This window comes from Panthera leo, chromosome B4 (genome assembly GCF_018350215.1).
Source record: "Panthera leo isolate Ple1 chromosome B4, P.leo_Ple1_pat1.1, whole genome shotgun sequence".
Taxonomy (NCBI): domain Eukaryota; kingdom Metazoa; phylum Chordata; class Mammalia; order Carnivora; family Felidae; genus Panthera; species Panthera leo.
The window spans coordinates 78,178,480-78,202,884 of record NC_056685.1 but is presented as its reverse complement, the minus strand read 5'-3'; the positions used below and the strand labels follow the sequence as shown (position 1 = coordinate 78,202,884).

Sequence of the window (24,405 nt, the reverse complement as noted above, 5' to 3'; positions counted from 1 at the left end):
CAGGCCCTGCCAGCGTCACTGCCTTTTGACTATTGTCCCCGTCGGAAATGGGCCCAGCCCCCGGCTAGCTGGGACAGAGCAGCCATTGTGAGGCCCCACCAGGCTCAATGCCCCCTTGTTTGCCCTCCCAGCCCCTAGCAAGACTCGGAGGCCAGTTCTTCCAGTTGCTCAGTGGAAAGAAAGGGCCTGCCTCCAGGCTCCAGCCCTTGGGCGGGGCAGGGTGGGGCAGGGCGGGGCTGGAGAAATCAGCCTCCCACCGTGCACCCCAATCCCCAGCCTTGGAAAGAAGCCACCGTCCCTGATGGAGTTTCTTTTCATTTACAAGGCCCTGGGCAGGGAGACCTAGCGGGTTAGCGGTTAGGTAGTTAGACACACCCTGCTCAGCCACTTCCAAGCCAAGTGACCTTGGCAAAGTCATTTCCTTTCCTCCTCTTTTGTAAAAGCAGCAGCTGTCTATCATTTCTTGGGTGTTTGCTTCACACCAGGCACTGTTTGAAACACTTTGCATGTATGCTTTCGTGTGATGGTTATAGTAACTTTATGAAATAGATACAATTACTTCCCCCTTTATAGCTGAAGGTACTAAGGCACAGAAAGGTTAAGTAACTTATCCAAACTTCTACAGCTAGGTAGGGCTGGAGCCAAGATTTAAAGCCAGGCAGTCCGGTTCCAGGTTCCTTGCTCTGTAGTACTTTGCTGCCCTCATAGGGTGGTAGTGAGGGCTAGAAATAACAAATATCATATGAAAAGAACTTAGTGGGTGATGGAACATTGTACGGGGTAGCTATTTTCACTTTGGGGCTTAGATATCTATACAGACCAAGATTCTCCATTGCCCGCCCCGTGCCCAACCCCTGCCGGTGTTCAAGCACCTAAGTGGCCCTTTTGCCTTCCTCCAAGGGCCTGCCTTGTGCTCCACATCTATCTTTGCTAAAGTCAGGGATATAGAAGAGAGTGACCCAAAGAGAGAAGAGTCAGTTCAGTCCCACAACTGGTGGGAGATTTCCCAGCAAGCTCTGCTCCCAACCGGAGTACTGCCCGACCCACCTTCCCACTGGGCAAACAGGAAAACCAAGGCTCAGGGAGGAAGAGGGGCTTTTCAGAGAGCAGCATGGAGTTGGAGGCAGGGCTAAGAATAAAATCAGATCTCCTCACTGAAACTGAACCCCCACCCCGCACCTTGCGAAGTGCTGTGCTTTAACAAAGGCTCACTCAGGGACTCGGGCGCGGGGCGCTAGGAACACATGCTTCCAGAAGTCCACCCACTGTTGGAGGTGGTGGTCACCATGCACAGAGCCAAGGGCTCCCCACCCCAACCACTTGTGGACTCTTCAGAAGGCCTGGGGCTGGACTGTCTTCCTGGATCCCAAGTGAGAGCATGTGGTTGAAGGCTTCTTGGGGAACCTGCAGGCTATGGCTAGAGCACTGGGAAAGGCACCTGATTCTAGCTTTGGAAGAAAAGCCCTATTTTGTATGACTTCTATCCACCCAGGGGCCCCAAAGGTGGAGAGTCAAGAGTCCTGGGGCAAGTGTTGTGAGAAACAGGTGTAAGGGGCATTGCTTTCAGGTCTCTTGCCAAGTCCTCGAGAAGGAATCAATGCAGCTAGACTGAGCTCAGTGAAGGGGGCTAGACGCTGCCAGCAACCTTGGGCCTCAGGTTGGGGTTGATCTAGGTTCATGTTTCTCAAAAAAGTGGCCCTGAGACCACTTGCATCACAAGCACTGTGGCTGCTTAGTGAAAGTGTAGATTTGTGGGCCCTACCCCTCACCAAATCTGAATTTATGACATAGATCCTAGGAATCTGGGAGCCCCTGGGTGGCTCAGTCAAGTGACCAACTTCGGCTCAGGTCATGATCTCATGGTTTTTGAGTTCAGGCCCTGAGTCAGGCTTTGTGCTGATGGCTTGGAGCCTGGAGCCTGCTTCAGATTCTGTGTCTCCTTCTCTTTCTCTGCCTCTCCCCTGCTTGGGCTCTCTCAAAAATAAATAAATGCACATTTAAAAAACTTAAAAAAAAAAAAAAAGCTCCTAGGAATCTTCATTTTAGGCCAGCTCTAAGCAACTGATGAGCTTGGGAGTTGGGAGGACCTCACAGCAGCACTTGGGCACAGGTAGGAACCCTCTTCTTACCAAGAGGGCAAGGGCCACCAGCAACCTGGATCTTCTTGCTAGGGCACTAGGCTGGGTCGGAGAAATGTCAAAAACACAGAGGGAAAACAACAGCTTGTACTCACAACAGCTAACAGCATCCCAGGCTGCCCTGTACCCAGCCCCCCACCCACGCTCCTGTAGCCCCAGCAGCAACATGAGGTTGGCTCTGCCCCTCATCCTGTTTTACACACATAGAAGCCAAATCAGAGACCACGCCCCGGGTGAGGAACTGACAGCCAGAGCCGTGCTCCCTCCCCTCAGCCAGTCAGACTCCACCACAGGCCCCTTCCACATGGGCTCATCACAAGCTTTCCACACCTCCCAAACCAGTCTGAGTGCTTTGTGTCACCATCCCAAGAAGCAGGTGCCATCATTATCTGTGTCTTACAAAAGAGTAAACTGAGGCCCGTTACCTCAGGTGGATAACGTCCGAGATTTATCCAGCCACTTCTGTCTCTTAAGTAATTACAGGGCACGTGTGGTGTTGGGGAGGACGTCAGAGAGACAGACGGGGTCCCAGTTTCAGCTACATGTCTATTTTTTATTCAATATATTAAATATATTAATCAGAAAAGTCACATACTATAAATCCAGGAAAATACACAAATATAAATGTCAGAATCTGTCATTTGTCTTCTTCCTAGAGTAAGTTTCTGTACATGTGGAAAAGAGGGCGAGGAGAGAGAGCAGGTGCAAGGAGGCGGGAAAGGGCTCGCCCAGGCTGGTGGGGGCCGCCGCTCCCTCCCGAACCCCCTCTCCCAACGCAGCCTCTTCCTTCCTGTATTTACAGCAGCATTCGGCTTATTTACAGCACAGCGGTGTGTGTTAAAAACGGTTTATCTTACAAAAACATGAAGGCCGGGGCTGGGCTAGGGGGTAAGACAAATAGTAGGGGTCACCCCCGTGAGTGCATCCCCCTCCCCCAGAGCGTCAGCTCCCTGCCAACCACCCAGAGCAGGTGGGGAGGCCGACCAGTCTGCAGCTCAAGGCCAGGCCAGGGTGGGGTTGCTCCGAGGGTCCGAGGGTCCGTGGGCTAAAGGCACGTGGGGTGGCGTAGGAGGGTGCACGCACGGTGCACGCGTGTTCCTGGGCTGGGGTCAGAAGGGCAGCGTGTCCATAAAGATCTTGTCGACGATGGGTGGAGGGGGCACCAGGTCCTCCAGCTTGAGGTAGAAGATGCGTTGCAGGCCCTGGGTGCACAGGGTCCGAAGCTCGGGCAGCTTGCCCAGCAGGCGTGACAGGCAGCTGGCTGGCTGGGGCTCGCCCGCCACGGCCGAGACGTGCTCCTTCAGGCAGCTGGCAATGCGGTTCTGAAGTTCCTCCACCCGCCGAGGCTCCTGCAGCCCGTGCCGGTCTGCGAGGAAGGCGAAGGCTTAGGGATTAGCTGTCCATCCAAGGCGCAGAGCCCTGCCCTGAGCCCCGGCCTCCCCCACTTGCCCCCTGCTCTAGACCTGTCGCCACTGACCATCCCCCACACTCCGCTGGCACCTCGCAAAAGCAAGTTCACGCGCAAGCCCCATTGGAAGTCTAGTGGTAGCCTCAGGAATACTCATTATCCTCATCTTCCAAATGACAAACTGAGGCCCAGAGAGGTTAAATGACTTGCCCAAGGTCACAAAAACGAAATAAAACCCTAACCGGATTTTCAGACGAGGCCAGTAGCTTTTTTTGCCGCCCCCCCTTCCCCCCCCCACCGCCCCAGACGGTTCCAAGAAGCCCTGGAATTAAGCACTACGTTTTAGAGGCCACCTCCAGGGAAAGCTGGTTTCAAAACCACCACTCCTTCAGCCCAAAGTGCCTTGGATTCTGTCCTATATGGCTGGGCCCCCTGTGAAATTTAAGCGCAAAGGGGGATGGGGGCAGACTGGTGCTTTAGAAAGTAAGAAAAGAGATCTGAAGACCTCCACATCTAACTCCAAAACATCCATCCCGAATAACCATACTTACACAAAGTAGACAACAAGCACACTTAATCTATGCTGATAGAAACCAGAGTAGTAGTTACCCTCAGGGGAGCAGATGACCACAGGGGACCCAAGACCCCTTGGGTAGTGACCACGTCTGCTTCCTGATCTAGGTAACGTTTACGTGAGTGTGCTTGGTACGTGAAAGTATGTCATTTGCGTGCCTTCCTGCACGTGACATAATTCAGGAAGATTTTATTTTTTTTTTATTTTTTTTAACCTTTATTTATTTTTGAGACAGAGAGAGACAGAGCATGAGTCGGGGAGGGTCAGAGAGAGAGAGGGAGACACAGAATCCAAAGCAGGCTCCAGGCTCTGAGCTGTCAGCACAGAGCCCAACGTGGGGCTCGAACTCACAGACTGTGAGATCATGACCTGAGCCGAAGTCGGACGGTTAACCGACTGAGCCACCCAGGCGCCCCAGGAAGATTTTAAAAACAAACCAGAACCCTAGGCCATACACGATGACCTACACGAGTCTGCATCTTGGGTAGTACGGGATTAGTTCACAGACTGCCTTGGGCTCTGCCTCGGGCACAGCGGGGCCCGAACCCCGGCTCTGCCGCCCACCAGCTGGGTCGCTCTGAGCAAATGCTTGCCCCTCTCTGCATCTAGGTCCCCTCACTTCACCATGTGGGGGCCCACCAAGTGCCAGATGCTAGCCCACCCAGGGCCAGGCCCTCAAGCCCACCCCAGCTCCCCGCTGGCCACTCACCTGTGATGAGGACGAGTGCAGAGAGGCAGGCGAAGGCAGGGACGTCGACCACCAAGCCGTGCAGGGACCGAGAGAAGGCCAGGATGCTGTCGATCCAGTCGCCAAAGCCAGGGGCGCACTGGAGCCGGTGCAGCACCAGGCCTGAGCAGAAGATGAGTTTCCCCTCGGCAGGCTTGGACCTGGTGGGCAGGGACGCAGACGTTGGTCAGGGGGGCTTGAGGACAGGGCAGCAGAGGAGGAGCTGAGGGAGCAACGGCAACTCACCGGTAGGCCAGGCGGAGGATGAAGAGTTCCAGGAAGGCTGACTCCAGCAGCAGGTCCTGGTCGCCCGGGGACAGCTCAGCAAAGCCGGGGATCTTCTCGGCCCACTTGCGGATAACCTCCAGGGAACTCGAAAGCAGGTCATAGAACTGCTGCACATCCCCAGCATCTTCCTTCCCAAAGTGGGGCAGCACCAGCTCCTGGAACTGAGGGTGGTCCGGTGGGGTCAGCACCCCACGAAGGGCCCCGCACTGGGGCCACAACCACACACGGCCATGTCACGCACTCGGATGACGGCCAGATCCCGGGGGCGAGGGAGGAACTGCGATTCTGCCCGTGGTCCTACTCGCCAATCCTCCCATGTTAACCCAGGGCTGAGGCTGCTGGAAGGAGCACATTTTTTTCTAATTGGCCGCCCACCCGAGGGGGTACATTTTTCCATCTGGTCAGCCCAAAAGGGGCTCCTCTTTTTTCAGTACGTCCAACTGGGGAGGGGCCTTATGCGGTGTTCACAAAGCCACTGAATGTGGAGTGGGCGGGGCTCACCTTGGAGTAATCCAGTTTGGCCGTGCTGGGCCCCGAGTCCAGGTGCGCCCTGACCAGGGAGGTGAGGAGATTGGCAGGAGAGGCATCTGGGGGCTGCTTGGGCTTTGAAGGGAGCCGCCCCCGCCGTCCCTTCAGGCTGTCTGTCCGGACAACTGCAGAGAAACGGGGAGGGCTGAGGAAGGGAGGAAGGGGTCCAGGGAAGGGACTCTCAGCCCAAGCTGTGCGTGTCATGCTGGGAAGTACCCTGGAGTCTAAGGACCTAGAGCCCCTGAGACCCTACAGAGAGCACCCCTCCATGAGCCAGGCAGGTGGACCCGAGGTGCAGTGGAGATAAGCCATCTGTGGGGGCCCACCAGGACAGATGTCTGGGGACACTCTGTCTGCCTCACCCCACTCAGGCCTGCCTCTCTCTCCCACAAGCCCATCCCAGCCACCCACCTTCCTTCACCATGCCTACGGCCAGGCACTTCTGGAAGCGGCAGAACTGGCAGCGGTTTCGCCGCCTCTTGTCCACAGGGCAGTCCTTGTTAGCCAGGCAGATGTACTTGGCGTTTTTCTGCACTGTGCGCTGGATGGGGGGGCAACACGGAACAGGCTGTCAGAGCCGGGCGGGGTGAAGGGGGGGGGGAGACCAGGGGAGGGGACCGTCCAGATCCTGCTGCCATCACAGACAAAAGCACTCTCTGTTCACAGCTATTTTTCTAACATTTGGGTGGCAGGGGAGGGAGAGATGGCGGGGGGGGGGGGGAGAGGAAGAAGAAAATCTTGGGGACACTGGGAGAGGTTTTTGCCTAAGGAGGGAGACCCCCCCCCCCCCAGGACACAAGATTAGGGGCCAGGGGTTTGGGGCTCCCAGGTAGCCCAGGTACCTGTACATGTAAATGTGCCTCCCTGGGGCAGACAAGAGAGAGTGGAGGAGGGATGGGGGGGGTGGGGACGGGAAGCTGAGCAGGCACCCAGAGCTGGGACAAACACACAGCCTGTTCCCCAGTCCGCCCCCAGCCCTCAAGCATCAAGCCCTCTTCACAGATCCTTTTATCTCACGCCAGGAACATGAGTGCCCGGGGCCCCCATCCCACTAAGACCTTGAGTTGGGAGAGGACAGGCAGAGGAAACCAGAGGCTGGCCATTAGTACATGCCCTCCTGGGGGCACCCCTGCAGCCTGCACCCTCGCCCATATCTCACGGTCCCTTCACCCCTCCGCAGGCAGCCCCGATGGTGCACGAAGGTCCCAGCCCCCGGCCATCTGTGGGTCCCCAGGAGGGCAGCCCACCTGCAGATCAGACCCCTTCCTGAAGGGCACGATGGGTTGGGAAGAGAACCCCAGGGAGGCTACCGCACAGAGCCTACTGGGAAGAGAGACCAGCCTCGCCCGCTTCCCATAAAAAGCTGCACCCAGGGGCAGCCCAGTACCTTGAAGAAGCCCTTGCAGCCCTCGCAGGTGCGGACACCATAATGCTGGCACGAAGCATTGTCCCCACACACGGCACAGCGGCCCTCGCTTCCACCTGGAGCCCCGCTCCGGGCCTTGGCAGAGGGCACAGGTACATCCAGCATCCCTGGGCCATCCAGGTGTGGAGAAGTGGGCGCCAGGCCTGGGAAAGCCGCCGACATGGAATAACTCTCTCTCTCCCCCAGCTGGCAGGGGGCCTGTGTGGGGAATAGCTTCAAGGGGCTTTGGACAAGGCTGGGGCTGGGGCCGGCGGGGGGGCTGAAGGAAAAGAAGGCCGGTGGCTGGGGGTGCCCAGAAGCCTTGGGCAGCTGCTCTGTCCATGCCCGCAGGCCTTCATACGTCTGGCTGGGTGAGAAGGGGCCGAATGAGCCGTCCCAGGGAGACAGCTGGGGTGGCTGGAAGCTGGGCGTGGACGGTGACGGTGCTGAGCAGGGGCTGCCGTAGTAGTCGGAGCCACTGGAGGACAGGGTCTCATCCAGGGGGGCGCTCAACGGGCCAGGATAGCAGCCGTACACCTGGAAGTCCTCAAACTTGAAAGAAGCAGAGGCAGGGGAGGTGGCCGAGGATGAGGATGTGGAGGAGGCCGAAGAGGAGGCCGAGGAACATGGCTGGGCTGTTCCCGGCAGCTGGTAGAGGAAGGTGTCAAACTCCCCTGTGTAGCCATCCATGAAGGTGCTGAAGCTAGGCAGGGCAGTGGGGGCAGTGGGGGCTGCCTCAGGGCTGGCCAGGTCCATGGTGGGCTTGCTGAGCTCGGGGGTCAGGGGGTCGCTTGCCAGGTGGTCACGGGATCCTGGGCTCGGTGCTGGTGTCCCATATTGGGCTTGGATACAGGGCATCTCTGAAGAGGGGGGAGACCAAGATTGAGGAGGTGAGAGTCAGTGAAGGAAGTCTGAAGCCTGACCTCTAAATAAGTGTAGATCTCTAAGCAGCCAGGTGGCAGGAATCCCGGCCAGACACAGGACACTGAGGCGTTGGCACCATGGGCCACCACAGAACCCAGGAATCCTGGTCCCCGGCTGGAGTACCATCTCAACCCCCATGTCACAAAGTCCCCGGGCAGTGGCCCAGCAAGAGTGGGCTCAGTTGGAAAGCCAGCCACACCCCAGGCAGCCTGGGAACCCTAGGGAAGGCACCCAGCCAGCATTTCTCTGCTGGAACAGGGGGAGGCTGTGTTCCTCCAGCCCCCTGCCCTCCCGCATCGGGTAAGGCATGGGTGGGGGCTGGGAGAAGGGTGGGGAGGAGAGGCAGACAGGCAAAGCCTTACTTAGCCCATTCTCTGGGTGCAGAGATGTTGTTTCCCTAACCTGGCACTTCTGGGAATATTCCCAGACGCGGCCCAGCCTTTGCAAAACCCCCTCTCCTCCTCCCTGCACAGTGCCTGGGAAGGACATCCTCAAAATGGAAGAGGAGCTAGGAACGAAGGCCCAGCTGCCTAAGAAAGAGGCCTAAGCAGCCATGAGCCTGTCCCCCATCCCTGCCCCCACCCTACACATTGAACAAAGGCTGCAGCTCCCACGCGTACCCCAGTCCTGCCATCTGGGGATGGGCGCCCGCTCTGCGCTGCCTGGGATGCTCTCAAAAGCATAAAGGAAGGGAGCCCAGACCTCCTCACCCAGTTCCCCACTCCCTGGGGGATCAAGTAACCGGGCTCCAGACCTTTAAAGGCCAAATGCTAGTGGGAGGCCCAGTGGGGATAGGAGGGAGGAGAGAACAGCCCCCCTGGACTTCCAGGAGAAGGGACAGTCCCTAAGAAGAATTTTTCTGCTATCCCCAAAGCATTTCCCCTTGTTATTTTTATAAGAGAACACTCGGAGCCCAGCAGACTTGAGGTGGCTTTACAAGGAAGAGAAGGAGGCTGTCGGCGGGCAGATGGAAGACAGTCCGTCCTTGCCTGAGTCCCTCAACTAAGGGATGTCTATGCCCTGACGAACCCAGGAGCTCAGGCAAAGAGGGCTACACCCTCACTCCTGAGAAGCCTGAAGGAGCAGAGATGGCACCATGTAGGGGGAATCTGTAAGCTTGCAGACTAACACAGAGAAGGCTCTGGGGCAGTTTGCCACCCCACGTCCATGCCTGGGGTCTGCACAGCTCTGGCCCACCCAGTTAGGGTGGGTACGAAAGCAAACTGGAACAGAGAGGGCCACAATCAAGGAAACAGTGAGGGGGGCAAAGGCTGGCACCACTTCCTAGCCAAGAGCCCAGGGGGTCCTCTGGTTATAGCCTTTCCCCCCACCTCCATGGGCCCTGGACAGGGCAGCTCCACCCCTGGCCTGTCACTCCCACAGCCAGCCCTGGCACCGAAGCCCCTTGGAGCTCTGGCACCGCCCACCCAGCGGTGCGCATCCACATGCACATATAGCACCTGCAGGATATAAGGGTGGCCACCTCTCCCTGCACTAAGACGGTCTAGGTAGGGATGGGTTTAGGGTGGCAGCCACACGGGGCTGGGCGTTCCAGCCTTATTCAAATCCTGTTTCTCCACCTGGACGTCCCACATCCGGATCAACCCCCACCAACCTATAACCCCCCCCCCCTTTGTGCAGGTACTTAACTACACCAGATATGGACCTACATCTAGCCTCAGGGGGGAGGCGGGGAAGCAGTCCCACAGGGAGGAGGAAGAGGCGGGGTTGAAGGAGGGAGCAGGGAGAATCCGGCTTCAGGCAGGTCCTGGCAACAATGTGGTTTGCACCTGTTATGCTGAACAAGCTACAGGCTGCACCCTACCTGTATGATCCAACAGGGACTGGGGGAGGGGGGTACAGATGTGATCAGCATGTGAGGCTAGGACGGTGAGTAGGGGGGGATATCCTTCAGGTACCACACCAGAGATTCCAACGTTAGCAACTCCCACACAGGATCCCCAAGGACCAATGTTTCCACATCTCCCCCCCCCCCCCCCCGCGCGCTCTCTCTCTCTCTCTCACACACACACACACACACACACACACACACACACACGAGCTCCAAGCTACAGCTAAAACAATCTTCCCTGTACTTCCAGAGATCCTGCCCCTAGGAAGACTCGTTTAGTCCAACACAAGCAGTACCCCTCCGCAGTTCAGCCACCAATCCTGGCCATTTCCTTCAGCAATCCAGAAGTCTCCTGACACAGTTCAGGCAGCAACTTCGGGCTGGGGACCCTGGCAAACTAAGCCATGGCCTCTATGGTGTTAAGAAAACAACTAAGGGAATAGGGAAGGAGGTGAACAAGCGGGGAGGAAGAAGACCCTTTTAGAAATCCAATCCTGGCAGGAGTTGGATGGATCCCAGCAGTTAAAGCTCTGCGTATCTTTTCCTCTACTGTACTGAGACTCCATCAGCACCCCAGTCCAGGGCGCACTTTGCCACTTGGACACCCTGGAGGCTGAACTACAGCCAGCCTCCTACTAAACAAGTCCCCACTCCTGGCCCCGACTCTAACCCCCTGCGGTTTCCACCTTCCACCTTGCACGGACACTCCCCCCCACAACCCCCACCCCCACCCCCGGCCCAGCAGACTGAAGTCCGACCCGGGTCCTCATACCATTCCAACCGGCCCCCTCCCACGTCAGAGTTGCACCCTACACCCGCCCTCCTGCATGCTGACCCTACAACATCCTTTCTGCCCGCGCGTACGCCCATCTCCTTCATGCAACACCCCTAATAACCAAAGCAGAGAGCGCTGCTGAGATGCACGCTCCTCGCGGGGGCACCTACCCGGCTGGCTCCTGCTCCCCCTGCCCGGGACCGGCACCCCGAGTCGCAGTCTGGTCCCTCGTGCGCTCCCGCGGTCCTGCACACTCCCCCAAGTTCCGCAGTCTCTGCCACTGGGGCTCCCCGGCCCGGCCCGACCCTCCTCTTAAGTGCTCCGTGACGCACGGAGAGGGGCGGGGGCGCCACTGACGCACGCGGCCCGGCGAGCTATGGCCATACAAGGGCGCGGGGGGCGGCGCGGTTCCGGCGGGAGGCGGCCAGGGGGAGGCGCGGGACGGGGAGCCCGAGGAGGCGGGGCGAGAGGGGGCCTGGAATGTCTGCGCGCGTGACGCACGCGGGGTTCCATTGACGCAGGGAGCGCGGATTGTTTGATCTATAAATAGCCCCCTCGCGCCCGCTGGGCCGGCTAAAAATAGCTGCTCGCGGACTCCCGAGGCTCCCCCCGCCGGACCCAGGACCCGGCCCGGGTCCCCCAGGTCCGAAATAACCGGCCCAGAGGGCCAGAGCCCGAGAAGGGGGCGCTCTAGAGCCTCAGCCGCAGGGCTTCCCCGGACTAGGCTGTCCTCAGCCTCCGGCTGCCCGGGGGAGCCACGGCTGCGCCCGCTCCCTCCGGCTCCCTCCACACCCGGCTCCGCCTTTGCACTCTCCCAGCCCTTCCTGGAGGCCTGAGGCGGGGGGAGGGGGGGGGCACCCACTGCCGCAACTGGGCTGCTGGAGCAGGCAACTAAGGGACCCACCCCGGGCAACCTGAGCCCCCAGTGAAGCCCAAGGCACAGCCAAGTGCACTTGACCCGTCTTCCCCAGCAGGGTCGATGGCCGAGAGTTTGGCCCAGGGACATCAGAGCCCACCGCTTATTTCCGCCCCCTACTCTCCCATGCAAAGTACCTTCCAAGGACAGGGGTTCGCCAGGCCCAAGATGGGCTGATAGGCTCCTCTCCACACGCTGAACTTGATTTCTCACCAGTCCCCTTCCCAGTCCCTTGCAGAGTGGGTGCACTATAGTTGGGAAATTACCGAATTTCAGAACCGGGTGGAGCCTGAGAAATCTTGTCAAATTTGTGGTGACTCTTCCCCATTTTATAAATAAACAAGCTCAGAGAAATAATGGCACTTGCTCAAGGTCACACAGCGAGGTGGTGACACACTGGGGTGGAACCCGGGACCTCTGATAGCATCTCTAGGGGATTTTTCCACGACCTCCCCTGTCCATGACTCCCACCTCACCTCCAGCACCTGTGGAGAGAGCAGCTCTGACCTGCCCCATGGAGCAGGAAGGGACTGCCAGGGCTGTATCTGGACACAGACCACGCTGCAGCCACCGGAGACTTCTCTGGTCTGGCTGTCACCCTTCTACCCCCATTCTACCCCAGACCTGGGGAGGCCTGCACCTGCTAGGTCAGAGAGAGGGGAAGTAGGCCTAACGTTTACAAGGAGGAGAAATGCCCCCACCAACACTTGGGTCTCAGCCAGCCAGCCAGCCCCCATCTCCCCTGTAAGTCAGTTTGAAGGGTTTCTGCTAACACTTTCACTGCGCCTTAGCCTTAGCCTGCTGGGGCAGCCCAACTCTCACCTCATCTGGTCATCCTACAGCACTTCCCCTACCCTTGAGCCACTTCCTGTTCCTCACCTCCCATCTCGGATTTCCCACGCCCTTGTCCCCTGCCCCCACTTCTGCCCACTCAAAGGTCCTGCCAGCATTTCAAACTTTACCCGTTGCAGGCGGAGCTCGTCGTCGCTGTACTCCGGGCCCACCACCCCATCTCTGCTCCTGATGCCCCACATGCAACTTCTCATTTTTTCTTGAAATTCTATTTTGGGACATCTCTTGGATCCCCTGTTTCTACTCCAACCACACGCAGCCCAGCCTCACTGGTGCACGAAGACAGCAGACCAGCTGAGTGAGGCCAGTGACCTCTGCTTCTCCTTGCCCACACCCAATAAGGAAACTGCCCCTTAACCAGCTTGTCTCCTCTTCCCAAATCCTCCTGCTCACCAGTGGAGTAGTCTTCCTGCAACACGGATCTCATTCAGTGATCCGGTCACAACCTACCGTAGCTCCCCCACCTCAGCATATAATCTCAATGTGGACCAGTCTTCAGAGAGCTCTGGTTTTCCCCAAACCATCTTCCAGAGACCCTTCAAGGCCACCCGGGTGAAGGTGAAGCGTGGGTAGAGTAATGCAAGGGGACCCATACAAGATCCCCATCCCACCTCAAGCCAAAGTTTTGTGTTCCTTTGTGTTGGGCTCTTGCATAGGGTTTGCTTGGAAAAAAGAGATTCCACAGGAAAAGGAGTGTGGGGGGGGGGGGGACTTTAAAACTGCTAATATAATTCACATCCTCCCATTTTACAGATTAGGACCCAAGAGTTCCCAGAGGAGCTGCACCTTGCTCAGAAGTGCACGGCAAGTTTGGGTTGGTGAAGCCAGTCCCAGGCACATCAAGTGCTGGCTTGCCACCTAGCCTGTCACCCCAACCTGGAATGCCTCCCTCCACCCCAACAGGGCCTTCCTCAAAAACTAAAAACAATTTGGGGCACCTGGGAAGCTCAGTCAGTTGAGCGACTGGTTTTGGCTCAGGTCATGATCTCGTGGTTTGTGAGTCTGAGCCCCACATCGGGTTCTGTGCTAACAGCTCAGAGCCTGGAGTCTGCTTCAGATTCTGTGTCTCCCTCTCTCTGCCTCTCCCATGCTCATGCCCTGTCTCTGTCTCTCAATAATAAGTAAACGTTAAAAAAAAATTAAAAAAAAAAAACAATTTTAATGTTAGCAAAAGATGATTAGCCAAGTCAATGTTCACCTAAACAGGTGTATTAGCTGCAGCTTGACCAATCTGTGCTCAAGCCCAGCCTTACCAGTCCTCTGCAAGCTGAGCCAGCCTTGAGCCCTGGCACCTCCCTGTCCTCCCCACCACTTTCCATTTGTGAAACGCAACACAGACCCATCCCTACCCTGGGGGGGTAGGGATCAGTCCACCCAGGAGCCTCAGGGAACTGAGTGTGGTGAGGAGCTGCCCCAGGCCCTGGACTACATCTCCAAATCTCATCATTTAGCCTCCAGATGTGTGCCTGCAGCCCAGGCCCCACTTCCCCAGGGCCCCAATAATGGAGGGGAAGACAACCGCAGCCGCCATTTGGCCACGCATGTGGAGGCAAGGATGCCAGGGGGTCTGAATCTACTATGCACTGAAAGTAAGTAAATAAGGAGAAAAAGGCAGAGTCCCTCTGTGGGAACACAGCCAGGACCACCCATTCAGGCACCCATGTGGAGCATCAAGCTTAAGGCACAGGGGAGAGGGAAGAGGGGCTTGGGGACCCCAGACCTCATCCCTGCTGGCCAGAGGCCCTCCAGGGAGGGTATCCTGGGGCTCTGAGGAGGGTAGAATCTAAGGTGGAACTCTGGGGAAAGGCATACTTCATGCAGACTTTGGGAGGCCTAGAGCATAAGCTGGTCCCAGGCTCCCAAGGGATCCCCAAATCCAGTCCCCAAGAGCAAGGTCAGAGTGAGCAGCCCCTTATGGGAGAAGGGGTGGAATGGGAGGGGGAGGGGTAACGATGAAGGAAAGATATCCAAAACTACAGGCGAGGACCAAAAGGTCCAAAACTACAGGCGAGGACCAGAAGGTAAAGCAGGACCACGATAACAACACAGGAAGCGCAGGGAGAGAAGAGGTCATGTTGGGAATGAGACAACAGTCCGCACGGGGCTCCCACAGCATGGCCTGGCTCAGCCCACCAATCTGCCCTCATTACCCACCACCACCACTCTCCACTGCTCCCATAAAGGACCTTGGGCTAAACTTCCCACCACTCAGTGGGCATAGTGCCCCTCTTCCTCCCTTCTGCTCTGATCCTGCTCGTCCCCCAAGACTTCTGGCCATTGCCCTCCCCCTGCCTAACTCTTAATGCTAAGCACCTTCTCATAGGTCAAGGGAGTCATGGGGAGTACCAACCAAGGGTCAGACTTCGGTCCACGGCACTTCACGTGGATTCCTCCACTAAACCCTCCACTCAACCGTCCAGGTTTAGAATTGTGACCCAAATTTTATAAACGAGGAAATGGAAGTTGGGGGAGCAAGACTCAAATGCAAGTCAAGGAACTCCCAGTTTGGGGCTGGACCCAATGCCTTTGACTCTGAACTGCGAAGACTGTGGCTTTGGACCTTGATTGTTCTAAGTATACCACAGAACCAGGTGCGCGCGCACACACACACACATACACACACACAGCCTGTAAACTGAAAACAGCAGTTCCTATGGGCAGGGGGCGGGGGTGTCTTTGGTGGGACTGGATGAAGTCTGGCTCCCAATCTCACAACAATCACACAGGTCTGTTCGCTGTGAAAAAGTCATCAAACTACATACTCTCAAGGTTTCACACCCATGATTTGTGCACTTTTCTGCATGTACATTTTCAAAAACAAAAAGTTTATTTTAAAAATAACCACCCCTACTCAGTCGGTTGAGCGTCCGACTTCGGCTCAGGTCATGATCTCACAGTTTGTGGGTTCGAGCCCTGCGTCGGGCTCTGCGTTGACAGCTGGGAGCCTAGAGCCTGCTTCGGATTCTGTGTCTCCTTCTCTCTCTGCCCCTCCCCTACTCATGCTCTGTCTCTCTCTCTGTCTCTCTCTCTCTCAAAAATAAATAAATGTAAACAAAAAAAATTTTTTTTTTAAATAACCACCCCTAAATGGGAGAGACTTATTTATCAAAGGGACACAGATGCCCCTGCAATTTACCGAGTACACATTCATTCAAGTGTGTGTTACTGAAATCAGAGAAACAGTGGCTGCTTCTCATTATATATTGGTTCTACCGACTGCTCAGGGCACCGCTACAGTTAGAAGAGGTTACAATGTCTAGCATTAGAAAGGGATCTCCACACAGTGTGTTTTCTGTCGACCCAGCAGGTTTTCTGAAACACTCACTAGGCTCTGACCCCTCCTAGTCAAATCTTATGGGGCCTGGGGACTTATGTGCTGACTCACCCCCTCCTTCACCTGTGTGTGAACATGAGGGGAAGGCCCTGTCTCCCTGACCTTGGCAGGGGGTAGCCTTCATGCATCTTTAATAGTAACTGGCCCAGGGCAGGCCCCAAACGGGCAGCCAATGTCCACCATCGTTCATCGGCCAGGAAGGTTGGTGTCAGTTTGGGTAAACGGGGGATGGAAAAAGTAGAAGTATACAGCCCCTTTCCCACACTGCCCCCCACCCCCAGCCTTGGACTGCGCCACCCCTCCCCACCCCCCAGCAGAGGGCAGGAGCTTGTCCTACTTTCTTCAAGACCATCACCACCCACATACCTCCACACCCTTCCCGAGCGGTGGGCAGAGGGAGTGAGCTTTGCCTCCTCTCGCTGAGAAGTGGCCACGAGAGCTTCCCCTCTTCAGCCCCAGGACCTACTGCCAGCCCTGACCTAGCCACTTCCTTTTCCTGCCTTGGCAATGGGTAGGGGGATTTGTGCCGTGGGCACAGAAGCAGTGCCTGCTGCCCCAGGGGGCTTCTGGGAACTGGGGGGTGCAGGGTGAGGCCCTGGCGCCTGGTCTTCCGGCCCTTACCCAGGCCCTGCCACGACCATGCATGTTGTTACCTCTGAACAGAGCCCGCCAAGGATGTGAGCAGGTAAGCCACGATCTGCCACCTCTCACCCCAGCCCCCAGCAGGGACAAAAGATGGAGCGACTCTTAGAGGCATCTGTGACCAGGAGCCAGCAAGCCTGGTGTCTCACCTGGGGCCAGTCCCTCGCCCTCTCCAAGACTGTTCTTCATCTGCCCAGTATAGACAACATCACGCTCTGGGGCCGTGAGAACTCAGTTCATTAAGGGAAGGGAGAAGCACAACAGTGAAATGGAGCACTGCCTGAGGGCCTAGACTCTAGGAACCTGCAGTAGGATCCTGGGGTGGGGGGCAGGCAGGGAAAGGAGATATAAGGGTCTTCAGCTGGACTGGGGAGCCAGCACCCCCTTCTTCAAGAATTAGAGAACAGTAACCCCATCCACACCTCTCCCCCTCCACGGCTGAGTGAAAGGAAATGAGAGTGTGCCCAGAGATGGGGCTCTACCTAGCACCAGGAAGATTTCAGACTCTGCATGCAGCAAGTGCTCAATTAATACTCTGGAGGAAAGCTTGTGAGTTAAGGAGGTCAGACCTCTCTCCACAGAGGCTATCTTTAGTCCAGTGACTTCTCGACCCTCACCTCCTTCTCAGGCTAGGAGGAATTAACATACAGCACAAAAAAAGAAGATCAGACTTTGGGAAGAAGAGCCAGACAGTGCTGGAAAAACGCAGAGAAGATCGTGGAGTGCCTTCGGGAAAGGTCGGCCCACGCCTCATCTGCGCCCTCCCCAAGCCTCCTTCCGTGCCCCTCAGTCTGCTCAGCTCCTGGCCAGCTCCTCTCCTCCACCCTTGGAGGGGCTCCCACCACCTTGCAGAACATCACCACCCACCAAATTCTCCTGCCCCTGCCCAAGGTCTCCACCCAGCCTCCTTGGGCAAAATTTCAAATTCCAAAATAAAAACCCTCTGATAACGAGCCCCAGCCGGAAAGACTGATGCATTTTCCTATTGTTAAAGTATTTTTAGTCGCAGGCTCTGGATTCATTTAGAGACTCACGTTCAGAAAGGGGGGGGGGGGGGGATTCTTTTTTTTTTTTTTTTTTTTTTTTTTTTTTGAGAACTGAGAAGGAAGGCACAAGAGCCTCCCACGTAAGGAGCTGCCACTTCTTCCAGGCCGGGCTGCAGCCCCTGGCCCGGGGCCCGGGGAGCGTGTTTGTGGCAAGATGGTTGGCGCAGTTGCCAGACCTCGTTCCAGCCGTGCTTCGCAGGCACCAAGACCAGCTGGGAGGCCAAGAAAGGAGAGCAGGGCAGGGGCTGAGGGCTCAGGGAAGCTGAGCCCCCCCCAACCCCGTCCCAACCAGTTGTGGCGGGGAGGTGGGGACCCTACTCAGGGACCAATGCCGAGGTTCCCCGATGGACACCTAGCTCATTCCAGTGTCCCTCCCCAGCCCGAGCAGACCAGTGCCTCACCCAGGCTGGGTCAACAGGAGAGGAGGAGGACTGAGATCGTGCTGGAAGTCTCCAAGGAAGGAGAGAGACAGAAGCAGCACCTGTCTATTTCCACACCTCCCAGTGCCGGGTCACGGCGTGCTCCCAAGTACAGCTCCCACCACCATCCAACTCAGGTCAAGCTTTACTCTTACTCCTCGGGAAGGCCTGCCACCCTTGCTTCCTCCTTCACACCCCTCCTCTCAGGGCCGAAGAAACTGCAGTGTAGATCGTCACAATGGAAAGAGACCCAAACAGCCCAGCTCCCGTGCCTCAGTTTCCCCATCCCTACGACTCACCAGCTATCTCTTCACGATCTGCTTAGACTCTCAGAGGTCCTGGACAACTGCACCAGGCGAGAATCCTGGGGTTGGTTAGGGGCTCTTCCTGGCGGCCTCAGGGAGCCCTGCGGGAAGAGACGGGACTGCCCAGTCAGCCCGGCCTGCCCGGCCAAGGCTATGCACCAGCTGAGCGGACTTAGGACGTGGAGCTGTCTCCAAGCCAGCTTGTCCTCCTCTGTTTATATAGCCGAAACCAGAGCCGGCCTCTGGGGACAGAGGGAGCTGCCTCGGGGCCCTCTTGGCTGAAGCCTGACTTTGGCCCAGGTCAGCAAGAGCCCAAAATAGTCAGCTGACGGGAGCCCCGGCGTGAGCGTGACCCTGGGCCCATGCCCGGGCCTGGCAGACAGGTGCCCACGTCACAAGACCAGCGGCTCTAGCACTCATGGGGCCCTGGCTGGCAGCCCCTCAGGGTGGCCCTGGCATTGTATACGGCATGGGGGTTCCACCCAGTCACCACCATCACCCCGACAACAAGGTGAACACGAGGAATTCTGCCCATGGGGGCCGCTCTGTACCCACGGGAAGGCCAGGCGCTCAGGAGGCGGTCTGAGCTGATGGTAGAGGTGGGGGCCGGGTTGGGGGAAGCCATCTGGCCCGCTGCTGTCATCATCACTCACGTGCCTCCCCGGTCCAGATCCCTGGCTGACCAGGGACACCTGCCTCTCCCACTTACAGTAATTCCTCTCCCTGCCCCCAGCCCAAGGTTGGTGGCACAGAGCCTGCGGCCAGTAGACGGCCAGGTGCACACCCAGCTCAGCCTCTGGAACAGGAGGCCCTGCTTCCTAGGGCTTCCCCTCCTTCCACCCAGGCTCAGGCCGGACACCTCCTCCTCCCCTGTCGCAGCCACCTCTGTGGGACTCCCTGTGCCCTGAACACCAACTCCACATGAGGCAACAGTGTTTGGGGGGTTGGGGGAGATATGAAACCAGCTCCTACTTCATCCAGGGATCCCTCAAGGCCTGAAGGGGGCTGTGGCCTGGAGATAGCCCCCTGTTCTGGGGAAGGAAGAAGGGCATCACAGATCCCTGGCTGGGGTGCCAGGCTGAATTTCAGGTCTCCCAAGTAAACATGGTAACCAGGCCCATGGTGCCCTTGGAGCCATCCTAGTATCTGAGATCCCCAGGGAAAGGCCTGATAGAAATTTCATTCCCACACTCCATTCTTCACCCCTAGATCTGCTTGTACCTTCTCCAGAAGTGTCCTCAGGCAAGGAAAGTAGGTCCTCCACCAGCCGACCAGACCTCTGGGCTCGCCCAGACTCCAGGAGACCTTGATTCTAAGTTTGGCTCTATATGCCCTCACTATAGGATCTTGAAAAGTCGCTTCTCACCTCCGTGACTCCATTTCTTCATCCATAAGGGGAGGAGGTGAACTAGATGGCCTAGAATCCCTCTGGCCATGGCCACAAGTCTGAGATTTTCCCCCTTGGGGATGCTGTGTGAATAGCGGAGGGCCTGTCCTTGCCCTTTGCCAGTAAGATCTTCCCCATTCATAGAAGCACCTTCCCATACCAGACCCCACAGGCCTGCCATACAGGCCTGCCATAGTAGGAAGGGTGTGGTCATCCCCTTTTGCGAGGGAGATGATCCCAGCCTTCCCTTTGTGCATTCCAGTGTGCATGCCCTAGAAACAAGCCAGCTTCCCATCCCCCATGCCTGCCCCACCCCCCAACCCCCATGCTCCTGGCCCGGCCTTGAGCTGGCCAATCCCACCCCATCAGCTTCTGGGAACCAGACACGTGTTGCCTTGGCAACGGCGGCCATCTACCCACATCCCTGCCCCTCTCCTCCCACACCAGCCCATGCCCCCCAGGCCCAGAGTCCCGCAGCCTATCCTGCTGAGAAAGCTAGGCTTCCCCCTTCCCCACCCCCACATTGCCCCCATCACTGAAGAAATCAGATCTCCCCAAGCAGAGCAGAACCTCACCCGCCACCTCTGCAGGGCTTCCCCCTCCATCCCCCAAACCACATCCACTTAGGGCAGCTCCACACCCACCTCTGTCCCCCAACCTCACCTGCTTGAAGGCCCCAGGGGTGTACAAAGGACAACAGTAGAGCACTTACCAATCTGGATGAACCAACAGACCTCAGACAACACTCAACCATCCCTTGTGCCTTCAGGGCCTGGCAGGCGGAGCTGGGATGCCTGAGAGGGGCCAGGGCTGGCCTCTGTCCATGGTGGAAGCCTACGGAGGGAGAGTCCGTGTGAGTGAGGAATAACCAGCCAGCAGGGACACTCCCTGGAGGCAGCACAGCCAGGAAACACAGGAGTGGGAATAGAGGCAGGACCCGGGCCGTGAGAGCTGACAAGCCAGCCCAAGGATTTTCCTGGGCTGGGCATCAGAACCTGGGGGCACACACCCTAGGCAAACAGCTCTTGGGGATGTGAGGTGTGACCAGGAACAGCTGACATTGTGTGGGACATCTCAAGACCATGGGGACACATGCCAGCACCCAGCCCCTCAGCCTTATGCCTCACTCCTGGATTGGGGTGGGGGGTGGCTTTAGTCCAGCACTCAGCCCTGATGTGCACAAAAGGGCACTTCGTAGGCAGAGAAAAGAGAGCTATTGTGAGGATAGAGTAGAATAACCTCTCTCTCCTTAAGGGGCTCCAACTTGGCCCCCAAAGCCTCAGACAACCCCACAGGGCAGGGGCTCCATCACTCCATCTCCAGGCAGCCAGCCTTCCAACCAGAGCAGTGGGGACTCCCAGGAAATATTCTGTGAAGGCACTCCAGTCCCCAGACAGGAAGGCCCAGCCTGGAGCAAAGAGGTTAAGGGCCCAGATGCCAGATCCCAGATGCCTGTGTTCAAATCATGGCTCTATCACTTATGATCTTGGGCAGGTTACATAACCTCTCTGTGCCTCCTGTTCAACTGTGAGAATGACACTCCGTAGTTGTCTCTGATATTAACAACCACAAGGCTATCACGGAGCTTAAAATGAGTTCATACGTGTACAGGACATAGAACAATGCTGGATACATATACACATGTATGTGCTATCACTGTTGGGAAAAATCAGACGAGGACGAATCAAAGCCAGCCCCAGACTCTGCTTCCTACTCCAAGCCACTTCTGGGCACCTGGCCTCCACTTCCAGAGCCAACGGTGAGTACCACCCTTCCAGCCTCTTTAAGCTCTCGCCTGCCCCCTCACTGGTGCCAAAGCCTCCTTCAACCAGGGTACCCCAGACCCCACTTCTTTTTCCGCCCTAATTCAGCTTTCTCCTCTCTCAACTGAGTCCCAGAGTGAGAGTAGGACCAGGTGCTTCAGGCCAAGATGAGGTCTGGGAGAAAGGAAGTAAATGTCTCCATGATGGGAGGTGGACGGAGTAAGGAGGAGGAGGGCCCAGAGGGTGGGCAATGGGCTTCCTGGCCTTCCTGACCTCTGCCCCAGGGTCCACGGGCTAAAAGGAGCTACTCTGGACCATGGTACTCAGATTCTCCTCTTACAGAGCTACTAGAACTCCCATGTTCCTGTGGGTAATGGAGACCAGGCTGCAGGAAAGAGAGGGGGGCAGTTTAGAAATCTGGAGGGCTTCCAACCCCATACTGAAAGCAAAATCAGGCTTAAAATCAGTCAGTGAGCCACGAGCCACAGAAGGTCCAAGAAGGAGCAAACCAACATCTCTGGACCCCAGGAGGTTCCTCTGGGGGAACAGATCAAAGTCCATTACACTCAACACAGAGCAGAGGGCAAACCTCTGAGTATGCCATAGGACTGGGCAGGTGTGGAGAAGAGAGGGATGTCCCCTTAAGGGAGTGGGAGCATCAGGCCACACCGCAGGACCCAGCCCTTGCTCCCCCTCCTTGCTGTGCTCTAAGCACCTGGGCTTTCTTTCCCCAGTCAGGGCCTTTGCACTGGCTGCCTCCTCTTCCAGGAAAGTCACTGCCCCGGTATGTCTGCCCCTTGTCACCAGTCAGGTTTCCAGTCCCATTCCATCTCCTTGGAGAGCCTCCACCCCCACCCTCACCGCATTAACCTGTTCGTATTATCACCATAGGGCTAATGCTGTTCATCTGTTCACGTGTCTGTCTTGATCGCCGCAGTCTGCAGTCTCCAAAACAGAGCTCAGCACTAGTAGGTACTCGGTAAGTATTTGTGGAATGCAGGAGAAAAGGACTCACACAGGCCTGCACCAGAACTGGGCTGGGAGAATGGGCCAGCTAGCTTGGAAGGAGGTGAGGAGAACACTGTCGCTAAGGAACTGTCCTTTCCACTTGAGGGCGGATCCAAAGTCTGAGGGCTCTTCCCAATGCTGAGCTACAACCTGGACTCCAAGAGCCCCAGCCCTGGATCCCAGCTCTGCCCAGGCCCATCCAAAACCTCCTTCTCCTCCTTCCTATCAAGTATTTCAGTCTGCTAACTCAACTCCTCCTTGCCCCCAGGACACGGCTGACACACCAAGCAGTGCATTGGCCAAGTCCCCACCCAGAAATGGGCACATTGCTCATTATCAACAAGAACAATGGCAGACAATATTTACTGAACACCATGTGCTAGATATATCACTAAGCCTTTTACATGCATTTTCTCATTTCAGCCTCCTCACTACGAGGAGGAGATTATTGTAGGGAACATTTTACCAGTGGAGAAACTAAGGCACAGAAATGTCAAGTAACTTGCCAAAGGTCACACAGCTAGGAAGTGGCAAAACTGGGATTAGAAAGAATCCAGGGAGCCCAACCAGCGAGCCCAGGGCCAGGCATCCGTCTTCCCGCCTTGGGATTCCTCTGGTGGGTAGAGAGAGGCCTTAGATTGCACAAAGCAGTTTGGCAGCCAACATCGGAAAGCAAGTGAGAAGCTCCCGGCCCTGGGTTGCTGGGCCTTAGAGCCCGGTGCTAGGCCTGAACCCCTGAGCTCATTTTTTTCACTCCAGCACAGGCCCCAACATTTATAATCAGTCCTGTTCATCTTGTCAGTCTTGGGCCATCCTGCAGCCTGGCTGCCATCATTCCGAATCTTGATTTTATCTTGCTGTGCACTTGTCATTCCCCTCGGCCCTAGGGCTTTCCAGTCAGCCGGCTCCCCTTTTAAGTCTCCATCCCTCGCTGATCTAAACATTCACTTGAAGTGGGTGTCGGACCACTGCTGTAGCCGCCACTGGAGGCCCTGCCCGGGCTGTTATCAGCCCTCTAATCGATCGGCACCCTTTGGGCACAACGGTTGCTTAGCCACCTACCTCTGCCCAGTCTTCCTTTTCCCTCGGCATGCCGAGAACTCTAGCCCCCCAACCAAATGAAGCCTCCACCGTAAGCCATTGTAAATGCCACTTCTGCACCACTTCTAATCCCAGGTCCTGGCGCCTGACTCGAGGAGACCCTCTCCGGCCTCGATTTCTTTACTCGGTCCCACAAAGGGGCCGCCCCGGGCATTTCTGGTCCCGGTCCCTCCCCTCCCGAACTCCTGGAACCCATTCCCCGCAGCCGGGGGCGGGGAGGGGGGGGGATTGGAAGGAATTTCTCCGGCCCGGCCATCTCCAGCGCCCCTCACGGGCCAAACCCCACCCTTGGCGGGCCAGGGAGAAAAAGCGTTGGCCGCCGCACTCGGGGGGGGGGGGGGGGGGGCTGAGTCTGGGTCAGCAGGTTCCGCAGGGAATCCAGTCCCTCCCCGCCCCACACTCCCACGATCCCCAGCAGGACTCCCAGCGTGGCTCCCAGGCCACTCCACCGCATAGGCGGAGACCCCATTCTTCCCGGGCAGCTCCCGGAGACCCCCTCACCGCTCCCCACCCGGGCCCCCTCACCTGGCCGGTCGAGCTCTGCTCGCCTCTGCACCCCCGCCTTCCGGGGTCGCGCACCGGCCAGCGGGGAGCTGCTCCGCACCGCAAGGCGCAGGGGCGCCCATGCCTGGAGGCCGGGGGGTCGCGGGCGCCGCGCGGGGCCCCCTACCAGTTCCGCGGCCGCCGCTGCGAGCTCCTGCAGCCACGCGGCCGCGGCTCCGCGCCCCCCACCCCGGGAAGCCCCCCGCCCCGCAGTTCCGGCCGCGGCCGCGCCCCCCGCCCCCGCAGCCCGCGGCCGCCAGCGCAGCCTTCCCGGCCCCGGGCGCGCCTCCCCCGGTGGGCGGGCGGGGACCGTGACGCGCGCCCACTGACGTCTCCGGAATCCCGGCGGCGGCGGCCGACGCAGCCTCATCAATGGGGCTAAAAATAGCGGCGCCCGGAATAGCCGTGAGCGCCCCGCCCCGCGCCCCCGCCCCCCCCCCCCCCAACTCGCCGCACACCCAGTTACATAA

The 24,405-nt window shown here is 57.6% G+C and overlaps 1 protein-coding gene across 5 annotated transcripts; it reads right to left on the bottom strand.

Moving 5' to 3' along the window:
- Positions 1 to 2,450: 2,450 nt before the first annotated feature.
- Positions 2,451 to 24,093, bottom strand: NR4A1 (nuclear receptor subfamily 4 group A member 1). 5 transcript variants are annotated; one of them, XM_042946603.1, is made up of 9 exons: positions 23,918 to 24,092; positions 20,233 to 20,354; positions 18,128 to 18,234; positions 7,051 to 7,928; positions 6,075 to 6,204; positions 5,637 to 5,788; positions 5,094 to 5,296; positions 4,830 to 5,008; positions 2,451 to 3,504 (listed from the first exon to the last, which is right to left on the bottom strand). In XM_042946603.1, the coding sequence occupies exons 4-9, from the start codon at positions 7,924 to 7,926 to the stop codon at positions 3,248 to 3,250; spliced, it is 1,797 nt and encodes a 598-aa protein (XP_042802537.1). In that variant the 5' UTR covers positions 7,927 to 7,928; positions 18,128 to 18,234; positions 20,233 to 20,354; positions 23,918 to 24,092; the 3' UTR covers positions 2,451 to 3,247. The 5 variants fall into 5 exon arrangements, with proteins under 5 accessions (XP_042802537.1, XP_042802539.1, XP_042802538.1 ...); XM_042946605.1 differs by lacking the exon at positions 18,128 to 18,234 and having other exon boundaries at positions 23,918 to 24,093; XM_042946604.1 differs by lacking the exons at positions 20,233 to 20,354; positions 23,918 to 24,092 and having other exon boundaries at positions 18,128 to 18,405.
- Positions 24,094 to 24,405: the final 312 nt, after the last annotated feature.

What these genes read in the sequence shown, in the direction of transcription:
- NR4A1 (XM_042946605.1), bottom strand. Translation starts at nt 7,926, where the DNA reads ATGCCCTGTATCCAAGCCCAATATGGGACACCAGCACCGAGCCCAGGA. An exon ending in ATCCTCCGCCTGGCCTACCG is followed by an intron (nt 5,009 to 5,093) that starts GTGAGTTGCCGT and finishes CCTGCCCACCAG; the next exon opens with GTCCAAGCCTGCCGAGGGGA. An exon ending in TGCACTCGTCCTCATCACAG is followed by an intron (nt 3,505 to 4,829) that starts GTGAGTGGCCAG and finishes CCTTCCTCGCAG; the next exon opens with ACCGGCACGGGCTGCAGGAG.